The sequence below is a fragment of the Bos javanicus genome, chromosome X (assembly GCF_032452875.1).
Source record: "Bos javanicus breed banteng chromosome X, ARS-OSU_banteng_1.0, whole genome shotgun sequence".
In the NCBI taxonomy this organism is placed as follows: Eukaryota; Metazoa; Chordata; class Mammalia; order Artiodactyla; family Bovidae; genus Bos; species Bos javanicus.
Genome location: NC_083897.1, coordinates 129,907,456 through 129,919,748, shown reverse-complemented (window position 1 = coordinate 129,919,748; position 12,293 = coordinate 129,907,456). Strand labels below are relative to the sequence as shown.

The following is a 12,293-nucleotide window of genomic DNA, read 5'->3' as shown; positions in this document are numbered from 1 at the left end:
GGATACTTCTTTTATCTTAAGTCTCTCTGATGCCCCTTATTACTTATTAGACCTATGTGTTTCTTCCATCACTCAATTCTTAGTTTATGTTCTAATCAGTAACCTCAGTTTCACATCCTAACATCCAGAACTTTACTTCTCCAGACCAGTTATTATTTTAATAACTAATTACTGCTGAGGCACTAAGAAAAGAACATAGAAAAGTTAGATGACTGCAAAGTCACAAATTCTTCAGTGAAAACTGAGTTCTATTAGTTTCCAGTCACAGTAATAGGCAAATCTTGAGCAGCTACAAGTGAAGAAGCTCTAGAATTAAATGAACACTTTTCACTTGTTAGCTTCTAGGGGCAAAGACAAAGAAAACAAGAATAATGTACTGAAAATAAACTCCTTAGGAAGAGGTCTGTTATTCTTTTCTTGCCTCCCATTCCTCTTTGCTCCTCTGCTATTCTTCTTTCCTTCCTCTCCCCGCTCCCCACCTCTCTCTTGTTCCTCTTCCCTCCCAGACTCACTTCTTAAAAAAAAATGGTTTTCTTTTTTGGTCCATTTACTAAAAATCTGTAGGCAGGAATAAAGGAGGAAAGCACCCACCAGTCAGAATGCAGGTGGCTCTTTGGCCTAGTCTGTTTGAAGGATTTCCTTTTATAAGTGAATACAACTCTGGTTCTTGTCTAAACTCTAAATGGGCCCAATTCTCAAGAGTATGCAGTGGCCTAGCAAAAGTGGTGCTGTTTTCTAGGTCACAAAATCTCACGTACTTCTTGGGAAGTGTAAGAATTTAATGTTTATAAACAAGCTAAAATTTCAAAGAAGAACTTCAGGCTCAATGGGAGAAATCTGCATAGTGGAAAAACAGCAGCATAATTAACGTAATATAGTTATTTTTCTTTACATGCATAAACTAACTTCTACCTTTGTAATTTCAGCTTAAATACTAAGAGTGAAAAAGAAAAAAGGAATTTGTATTTTATACCAAATTTCATAAGGTGTTTTATATACATTAAGTTAATAAAATGTTAAAAATACTTACCCCTTGTGCATGAAGATATTCAACAGTTTTGGTAATAGTAAACAGGACAGCACTGGCCTCTCGCTCAGAGAAAAATTTCTGCCTAAGAATTTTATCCAGCAATTCACCCCCTTTCATAAGTTCTGTCACTACATACACATATTTTCCATCATCATATACCTGTAAAATTCAACACCAAAAATGCAAAAAGTTATGTGAAGCTTTAAATGTGCCCAGCATGAAGTTTAACATAGTAAAGAGAAATTAAAACTCAATTTATATTCAAGGAAAATTTTACTTATCATAACCAATGAAGGATATAAAATTTGTAAACAATTTTATACACATAAAAACTTTAAAATAGGAATTGATGAGACAATGTCAGAAATAAAACCCTCTGATTTCCTTCCGTAAAACTTAACTCAAGGCTATCAAAATAGCTATGGGTGTGGAATGTGAAGGGGCACTGAACTTCTGCTCTTAGGGTGTGTTCCTCTTGATCTTTCTACCTACTAATGATGAGAGGGACTGCTACAAAAACATGTGATTGAGACTTTCCTGGAACTTCTACAACTGCAGAACTTCTATATTTATTTGCACAGTATAGTGAATTATTCTGATTTTGATTAAATTGAAGGACAAGCTGTGGCAAGAATTAAGTAGGAAGATTAAGTAGCAAAGAGAAATTCCATTCAACCATACAGAAGCATACCAATTCACTTCTAATGTAGAAAAAGCAAGCTCAATGTAATTTTGGATTTATACTCTAGGCAAGCCCAAACTGAAATAACCCTCTCCTTAAACTTCAGGCCTTTTTATTCCCCTCTTCTCATAGAGTTACTGCACAGCTCTGTTTAGCTCCCTAAAAGATACCATGTACTGGGGCCCCGAATATGGAGAAAACAAGGTACCTGCCCTCAAAGTTTTTATTCTAGTAAGGAGAAACAGACATAGAAATGAGTTTTAAAAAATGTTGGCGATGCTGTAACAAAAGTGGGGATCATTTTAGAGACTTTGGAATTTGACATGAAGGAGCAAAGATATAAAAAATAGCAATAGCTTAGGGAATTCCCCAGGCAAGACTGAGATTAACTATTCAATATTTTCTACATTTCCTTTTTAATGTATTGGTTGGATTCTTGGAGGTTATATTAATTAAAGAGTCACTTAAGTGAAACAGCTTCACATTTTAATGGATTATATTAACCTCCTCTAACAAGGAACAGTGATACATTATTCTGAGGAAACTGGAGTTTCAGTTAGGAAGGATAAACGCTGGAATTCACAAAACCTCAGAGGTGAAAGGTACCTTAGGAGTCCTCTGGCTGAGTTGGCTACATGACATTTCTGGTCTATAACACCCAGACATGGCCTCTAAGCCCATATGAGCACGATCAACAAGACAGGACTTAATGCTGCCTGGGGAGTTTGCACCCTTTGTCAACATCTCTGTTATGACAAAAGCCAATGGTAGCAGGAAGGGAAACTTCACTTGTTTTGGGGGTGGTGGTGGGCAGAATATGAAGCCTGAAGGATGTAATGCCTTAGCTAAGTCTTAGATTGTGGTAATTAGCCAGGCAAAGAAGGGAAACGGTATTCCCAACAGAGGGAATCACATAAAAGAAAGAGCAGTAGAAGAAAACACACACACAAAAATGTACATACTTGAGCATGGCTGGAGCACAGGGTATGTGAGGAAGTGTGAAAACTACAGACGGAGGAAGGCAGGGACCAGAGGTGATGGGCAGCCTGAACTACAGGCAGGAAAGTAACGTGGTTACTTCCATAGAAGTGGTAGCTCCCTCTGGCACTACTATGGAAGACAGTTTGGGGAGCCTATGGAGCCTCCCCTATGGCTCAGATGGTAAAAAATCTGCCCACAATGAGGAAGACCTGGGTTTGATCTCTGGGTTGGGAAGATCTTCTGGAGAAGGAAATGGCAACTCACTCCAGTAATCTTGCCTGGAGAATTCCATGGACAGGGGAGCCCGGCAAGCTGTAGTCCATGGGGTCGCAAAGAGTCAGACAAGACCAAGTGACTAACACACACACACACACACACACACACACACACACACACACAACCGGAACCTGACCTAGTTCAACCTGAATATAATTAATACCTAAGTGTTCCAATAAATACTGATATTAAGAGCAATAATATCATTAGTACTTTTCTTCTTAAAGGCAGAAAAATTAACTATATACATGATTTTTTTCTGTAACTTGAATTATGTATGTTGTCCTCTATTTTTTTTGCTCACTATATTGAGTCCTTTGTCTAACACATGATTCCAAATGTGAGTCAGACAACTGATTCAAATGATCTATGTTAAACAATCTACTTACATCCTTTAGAGTAATAATGTTTGGATGCTGTCCATAACGAAGAAGAATTTCAATTTCTTCTGTAGGGTCTCTCTTGCTTTTATCAATAATCTAAAAGGCAAATATTTATCATAAAATTTCATGAACTATACAGTATAAACTTTAAGTATTTACAGCTACAGACTTAGGTGTTATTTTGTGTAAACATTGTATTTATAAGCCACTTACCAACGATTTTTACTCAAGTACCTGGCCAGATTGTCTAGTCAAAATTTGAATGCCAGTCTTGATATAGATGGTAAGGCCATAAACTCTATGCCCTGAGTCACATTCACATCAGGTCTGTCTAGTTTAAGTTTGTAACAAGTTTAGGATTTAACAAAAGCTCAAAAGCCTCAAGAAAAGGTACCAAGAACACAGTTAACATAACTTTCTTCCGTTTTTAAATGTCTTAAGACCTTTGGAAACTGAGTTAACTTCTAACCTCTATCAATATAGATAATTAAGAAGAGCAAGATGTATCTTTAAAACCACCACCACAGTTTGTTTATTGTAATTCAATACAGTTAATGGATTACCTTTACTTTTTTATATAAAATGATTCAATGGAATATCCCATTAGCTGTAAGCTACTTATAAAAAATTAATTAACAGTTAAGTAGAACAAGCTTATTTTTGAAGCTAGGCAGAGAGCTAAGCAGAATACCATACCTAGAAATTCTACTTGGCTAGAATTAACTTTAATTATTATAATAAAGCCCTTTAAAATACTAATTTAGCTTTCCAACCCTTTTATGTCAGCTGCTTCTTAAGAATATTCCTCTAAATGTTTTAATCTGTTAAAGGAATATTCTATTTTTTAAAAGGCAACAAGTTTTGCTTTTATTTCATCCAAAAGGTAGTCTAAAACAAATTTTGTGATCTTCATACTTTTTGTTTTAAAATAGCTTAGTAATTAATATATGTAATAAATACCCAAATGCTCCATCATCCTAGGAAAGAGCTTGTAACTCTCAATATAGCTAAACCCGCTATCTGAAATGGACTCAGTTGTGAAAACAGTTCTTTATTTGGAGAATGGGGAAGACAAACATACAAGTGTCCACTGTGAGCGACTGCAAATGATAGTCTGAAATCAGGCAAATGGATGATAAAGAGGAAAGATACAGGGAAAAGACATGCCAACTCAAAGGAAATGATTTTGCACTAGTCTTGTGAAAACCAGAACACATTGGGAGGCTTTATTTTTTAATTTTTAAAATTTACTTTATTTATTCATTTGATCACACCATGCAGCTTGCAGGATCTTAGTTCCCTGACCAGGGATTGAACCTGTGCCCTTGGTAGTGGAAGGGCAGAATCTTAACCACTGGACCACTGGGGAAGTCCGGTTTGGATTCAAACTTTCTCATAGAGGCATGTGTCTTATTTTTTGGCTAAGAAATTCCTTATTGTCTTAGGACACTTAACTAAATTAAAACAGCTAATGATGATATATTTTATGACACTTGTTCTTATTCTTTTATTGGTTCACAGATCCTTTTAAATGTGAAGGATGTATTAATATTTTTGCCATAAAAATGTACACATACAAAATCCAGCATAAAATTTCGAGGAACTCCCTGAAGGCTTGACTATAAATGGGGACTTCTGAGAATAAAAGGCATGATACTAAAAACCAGGTCAGGTGAAAACTGGTACCGCCTTCCTCAAACTGTATGTATGCTGCCTTATCTTTCGAGCTTACAGGGGAATCTTATGGTTCCAGATTAAGATCCTGAAGATCATTAGTTAGACATTTAAATTACCTTACTTTTTTATAACAAGAGGACACACTTAGCAAAGGAGAGTGTAATTTTTAACTGGTACTAGCATGTATGAATAAGAACTGTTAGAGTTGCATTTTATTTATTTTTTATTTCTTAAATAACACTATTATTACAGAAGCAATACATGTGCATTGTGGAAAATTTAAAAGCACAGAAAGCAAAATAAAATAAAAACATCACATTTCTACCACTATTCATACCTTAATGTACATCCCTTCAGATCTTTTTCTTACTTTTAAGTATTAGAATTGCATTTTAAATCTAAAAACACTTACCTTCACTGCAAACTCCATGTTTGTGGCTTTATGTATACATCTCTTGCAAACAGAGTAGGAGCCAACTCCAATATCTTCTTTTACTTCATACCCATCAGTAAACTGGATACTGTTCCTGTGCAACTGCTACAAACACAATTATAAGTTGATAAAGAGCTCTGTAATGACTTTGGTACATTATGTAATACGGAAACATCAGCATGTACTGTAAATGAATTTAGTAAAATTAAGAGTGAATCTTAACTGCACTCATTCTTCTACAACTTTGTATTTCAGAAGTGTCTATGATAAAATGTACAGCAAGAAATACTCCTTTTTAAAAAGCTTATGTTAAAAAGAGAAAACTGAATATGCAGAACAAAAAACATGGAGCTACGTGGTTTTTGACAGCCTTGCCTGTGATCATTCCCCATTCTACTATCCAAACGGCTACAAGTCTTTGAAGCAAATGGGGAGATGTTTGAAACCTCTGGTATAGAAGAAAAGATTAGAAAGATTCAGAATTAGAACATCTGGATTCTTGTCTTAGATGCACCACTTGTAGGCCATGTACCCTTGAACTTGTGTATTCTCAGAAGGTAAGGATTATAGAAAATAATGTATCTGAAGGTGATACCTATTTTATTGTCACTTTGGACTATCACTAGCCATGCCCTCCTTTCTCTACCCTCAAGTCATAGCTTCATTACAACTCTGTTTAGAGAAGCTGCTAATGGCTTGAGGACTAGTAACAAGGTGTAGGATGATGAACGGCAAATTACTAGTTCTACAAACAGACTGAGGGGAGTTGTTCTGCTCTTGCCTATAGTATCGAAGACACCCCTCAGCATGCCTATAGGTTAAAACTTGAATTCTACAGAAAAAATGTTTATGATTTCTGTTAGGTACAGAAGTTTTGACTTAGAAACTTGCCATACATCACATGCCTGTCATAGTAAAAGGGACAGACTATTTAAACATGAACTTTGTTAAAAAAAAAAAAAAAAAAAAAAACACCCAGTGTTTAAATTGATTTTCTAGAAAGTGGAAAGCAAGAGGACTGACTTGTAAAAAAAAAACTTAAGTGCAAAAGCAATTTAATCATCAGGCAAATTGAAGCACTATTTATACCCTAAAAACAGCTCAATGTTTCAAAAGATGTATCTAGTTCCCTCTATGATTAGGAAGATGAATTAAATTTATCTCTCAATGATACTAGGATGGGAAGAAATAAAATCTAATGGTTTGTACTACTTGTGTTCCTCTAATAATATTTAATTTAGTAGTGCAGTTTCCTGTTACACACACACACACACACACACACAGAGTCACTCAGAAACCTGCTTCTGTAACTTCTTTTTCTCCTGCACTGATCAACAGAGGGGAAAAGGGAAGTAGGGGGCACCCTAAGGCAGTATCCACAGGCATTTTTTCCTAATGACAATGCAGGCTCCAAAAGCATAAAGACATAAACCTGGAAAACTTAAAATTTAAGTTCATTTTTATTTCTTATCTATTTCTATGCCAGAGGCTGGCAAACTATGGCCTCTGGCCTAAATCTGGTTTAATGCCAGTTTTTCTAAATATAGTTTTATTGGCACACAGCCATGTTGATTCATTTATACCTATGGCTGCTTTTGTGCTACAATGGCAGAGTTAAGTAGTTGCAATAGAGATCCATATAGCCTACAAATCCTCAAATATTTATCATCTATTCCTTATAGAAAAAGTCTGCTGACCCCTGTTATAAAACATCAGTGAAACAGGAGACCTCAGCTCATCATATCTGATCTAATAGAGACAGAAGATGAAACAAACTAGGCCTGATAAACATTCTGAGGCACAGGAGACAAGAGAGACAAGAGGGTAATATTGATCTAAACTCTCTGAGAATTCCACTTTCAAGTCATATAGGTATCCAGGATTTTGGCACATGCAACCTTTTCAAAGGCATACGAAAGAAATTTCTAAGGGTCAATGATATATAATGCATTTTAAGCTGCTCACTTAAAGTCAGCAGATCAAATCTAACATAATTATTCACACAATGAACTATATCTTACAACATTTCAAATTTAAAATTACTTAGACATTCACTCACCTGAACAATTGAATGCACACCAACTGTCTGCATAGCTTGGCTTTCATCATCTGAGGTAATAGCAACAAAACTAAACCCTCGAAAAAGCTGATGTGCATTAGCACTAGGTGGAATGCCAGGTGAATCTGAAAATAATAATAAATTACTATGAAGGCAACTGCTTTGAAAGGTAATTAAGGGAAGAACTGTCCACATTATGACCTTTCTCACTTATTCTGGAATTCTACTTCTCAGGTATTCAGTGCTTTCAGGATAACTCAGTGAGGCACTGTATCAGAACTGTCCTGATGGCTTACTGCCATCACAACTCGGACATCCTAGTCCCTTAGAGCCCAGAAAATAGCTAATTCATTTGAAGAATATACTAAATGAATGAATTACTGGGTTACGGTTATTCTATATTAGCACTGTCCCAAAGAATTTCCTGCAGTGATGAAAATTTTCTTTATCTGTGCTGCCCAATATGGTAGCCTCTAGCCACATGGAGCTACTGAGAATTCGAGATGTGGTTAGTGTGACTAAGAAGCAAAGTTTTTAATTTTAATCAATTTAAATAGCCACATATTGCTACTGGCTACCATATTAGATGAGTGAGTGACAGTGAGTGAAGTCAAGTTACTCGCTCAGTCATGTCCAACTCTTTGCAACCCCGTGGACTGTAGCCTACCAGGCTCCTCTGTCAGTGGGATTGTCCAGGCAAGAAAACTGGAGTGGATTGCCATTTCCTTCTCCAGGGGATCTTCCCCATCCAGGGATCGAACCCAGGTCTCCTGCATTGCAGGCAGATGATTTACACTCTGAGCCATCAGGGAAGCCCATATTGGACAGTCCAACTCTAAATAATAACCTAACAATGCTATGGCTACTGGTTAGAGGGAGATACAAGGTTCATCTACAGATAATTTAGGAGAAACAAATTTAGTTCAGTAGTCTCAAGACATAAAGGCAGAATCTAGAAATCTAAACTCCAGTTAAAGTTACTAAATATATAAACTATCAAATGTATATATATAAATTATATATATATATCTCCTAGGACAATCATGGTATGCAGTCCTTAAAATATATTTTACAACATTTACATGTATACTTATTCAAACTGTCTCTGTGGAATCTATTGGCATTAACAAAACAGAAAAATACTTTCACAATACAGCTAATGTTCACTATAAAAAGAAATAATAAAAGCATAATAAATGTGTTATTCATAAATATAAAAACCCAACTAGGCATACTAATATTTATAAACATACTCTAAAGGCTATAGGCAAGCAAAAAACAAATAAATCTACTTAAACATCAACTCCACATATAATTCTTTTTAATATTAGCTTGATATCCTCAGCACTATATATTTAGTGAATTTTACATTAACGTGGCAGTATTATACTGAAAGTGAAAGTCGCTCAGTTGTGTCCAACTCTTTGTGACGCCATGGACTATACAGTCCATGGAATTCTCCAGGCCAGAATACTGGAGTGGATAGCCTTTCCCTTCTCCAGGGGATTTTCCCAACCCAGGCATCAAACCCAGGTCTCCTGCATTGTAGGAGGATTCTTTACCAGCTAAACCACCAGGGAAGCCCAAGAATACTGGAGTGGGTAGCCTATCCCTTCTCCAGGGGATCTTCCCAACCGAGGAATCGAACTGGGGTCTCCTGCATTGTAGGCAGATTCTTTACCAACTGAGCTACCAGGGAAGCTCCATTATACCGAAGACATCTGCTAAGAAAACCTATCTGGGCAGAACATAAGATAGAACTGCTCTATTCTAAGATTTTCCCCCTATCAAAATAACTTGTATTAAGAAAGCAAAGTAAAATACTTCCATGTATCATCAATTCTATGCATATCATTGCCTATGCATTTGATAAAATTCTATTCGTGTATTAATCCAAATTTCTAAGACTGCCTTATAAAAATAAACACCCTTCAATGCTAATATTATAGGCTGTCAGGCTTTTTGGCTGTAAAGCTTTATATCCAGATTTAAATGATACACACAAGTACATTTTCTATTTATTTACTTGTCAGTGATAAACCTGGGATTTGATACACCTAAATGAGAATATTAAAGTGCAAAATACACCATTATGTATAATGCACATATAAATTAATGAAATATAGCTTACCATTTAAAAGATCACTTCTCTGTAACAGTTACAACAGTAATTTTAGGATATCCTAATACAGGATATGAATCATTTTGAAGTTATCACATCTCACATAAAGTTTAAGCTATGTTTGGGATTTGAACTTTAGAAGTATTTCCACAAACACTATTTATGCTGGAGTACTTCATGTGAACATAGCCACAAGTAAATAAATGCACAACCAAATAATGTTTTCAAATCAGTTTAAGGCACAACATAATTTGCTAAAAGATTTAACAAGGACCTTAATTTCTATAACATGCTATAAAGGATTTACTAATGATCTACTTATTGCAGCAGGGATATTGTATGAAGCGGAGAAATGAGGACAGCATAAAGATTTATATTAGATAAGCTTTTCTGATTGAACAAGAAAAAATATATAGACTGTCTTATATTTGGGTTTTCACATTTTCTCCTTACCTTTGGGAGTTTTTGCAGTAAACTCAGGATCAAAATAGAAAGTATCTTCAGGCCTGCCAGTTGCAGGTTTAAAAGGTGGATGAATTTCTCTTCTATACAGTTTCTGGTAGGGAAAAAGAGAGCCTTAGTCATGTGTTAATTATTAAAAAAAATATTTCAAGCAAGTTTTCATTCGATACTTACATTCCAGTCTATAGTTGAGAAAAATGAATGTCTTTTAATTTCTTCAACTCCATCTGGTCCTGCACCTATCAAAAATTAATTAGCTTTGATTAATGGCAATTTTATTTCAAGGATAGATATACAATGCTTATTTAGTCTTCATTTTTAACACCTGCCCTAGTACTTCATAATTCCACAACACAAATATCCATCCACCCCCCAGAAAACAAATATCACCAAACACAAAAAAGAAACAAATTAAGAACTTTACCTAATCTGTTTGCAGGATTTCGTTTGAAAAGCATTCGTAAAAGACTCTGGGCTTCTGGGCTCAAAAACTGTGGCATCCCAAGTTTGGCTCTAAATAATAAATCCATACAATAACATTTTATTTTTTGCAGGTATCTGTATTTTATTTTTAAAATGAACTTTTAATTGTAAGATAATTGTGGATTCTCTGTTGTAAGATATAATACGGAGAGATCCTATGTGTCATTTACCCAATTTCCCCCAATAGTAGCATCTTATAAAACTATACTGCGGTATCTCAACCAGAATATTGATATCGATAGAATCCACTGATCTGATTCAGATGTCTCCAATTTCTATTGCACTTATTTGTCTGTGTGTTTAGTTCTATGTCATTTTAAAAACTGGAATTGATTTACCTTATATTATTTTTAGGTGTACAGCATAGTGATTCAGTATTTCTGCAGACTATATTCCACTTTCAGTTATTATGAGATAATGGCCATAATTTCCTGTGCTATATAGTACATCCTTGTTGCTTATCTATTTTATACATACTGGTTTGTATCTGTTAATCCCATACCCCTAATTTGTCCCTCCTGCTTCATCTCTTTGGTAACTGTGTGTTTTCTATGTCTGTGAACCTGTTTCTGTTTTACATATACATTCATTTGCATTATTTTTTGATTCCACATATAAATGACATCATACAGTATTTGCCTCTCTCTCTGTCTCACTTAGCACAACGCCCTCAAGGTATATCCATGTTGCTGTAAATGGCAGAAACATTCTATTTTATGGCTAACCATTTTGTGTGTGTGTTTGTGTTTGTGTGTGCGCATGCACACGCGCACCAAATCTCCTTAATCCAATCATCTGGGGATCTGGGTTGCTTCCATGTCTTGGCTATTGTAAACAGTGCTGCTATGAACATTGGAGTGCATATATCTTTTTGAATTATTGTTTTCATTTTTTCCAGATATATGCCAAGGAGTGGAACTTCTGGATCATATGGTAGTTCTAATTTTAGTTTTTTGGAGAACCTTCCTACTGTTTCCATAGTGGCTGCACTAATTTATTTATGTTCCCACTAAGAGTGTATAAGGGTTCCTCTTTCTCAACATACTCTCCAACACATTTTTATTTGGTTGCTTTGCGTGGCTTGTGAAATCTTAGTTCCCTGACCAGGGATTGAACTTGGGCCCCCGGCAATGAAAGTGTGAAGTCTTAACCACTGGGCCACCAGAGAAGTCCCATCCAGTATGTGTTATCTGCAGGCTTTTTGATGACAGCCATTCTTACAGGTGTGAGTTGAAGTTCTATACCATTTTATCACATTTCTAAGCTCCTATAGCCACCACCAGAGCAAAGGTACTGAACAACCAGGATCCTTCAAGTGGCTCCTTTATAATCCTACCCACCTCCCTCCTTCCCTGATTCCTAAACTCTGGAAACCATAATGTATCCTCCATTTCTACAAATTCATCATTTTAAGAAAGTTAAAAAAAAAAAGAATGCCATGTAAAATGGAACCATATAGTATGTAACTTTTTTCATGCAGCATAATTTCCTTGAGATTCATCCAAGCTGTTGTATTAATAGTTCATTCCTTTTTATTGCCAAGCAGTATTCCATGACAAGGACATGCCACAGTTTGTCTATTTACCTGTTAAAGGACATCCTAGATTATGTCCAGTTTGGGGTATCATGAATAAAGCTGCTATGAACATTTTGGTCAAGGTTTTTGTGTGAACACATAATAGAATGTTAGCCCAAAGTCTTGTAA

At 35.6% G+C, this 12,293-nt stretch overlaps 1 protein-coding gene across 6 annotated transcripts in view; it reads right to left on the bottom strand.

Moving 5' to 3' along the window:
- Window positions 1-12,293, bottom strand: part of RPS6KA3 (ribosomal protein S6 kinase A3) — a 159,404-nt gene that overhangs the window by 12,956 nt on the left and 134,155 nt on the right. For all 6 annotated transcript variants that reach the window (XM_061407959.1, XM_061407958.1, XM_061407961.1 and 3 more), the window contains 7 exons: window positions 10,530-10,618; window positions 10,280-10,344; window positions 10,097-10,199; window positions 7,522-7,646; window positions 5,442-5,567; window positions 3,359-3,448; window positions 1,031-1,189 (listed from right to left, as the gene is read on the bottom strand). In XM_061407959.1, coding sequence (XP_061263943.1) covers window positions 1,031-1,189; window positions 3,359-3,448; window positions 5,442-5,567; window positions 7,522-7,646; window positions 10,097-10,199; window positions 10,280-10,344; window positions 10,530-10,618 — 757 coding nt within the window. The remainder of the gene's footprint in view (window positions 1-1,030; window positions 1,190-3,358; window positions 3,449-5,441; window positions 5,568-7,521; window positions 7,647-10,096; window positions 10,200-10,279; window positions 10,345-10,529; window positions 10,619-12,293) is intronic.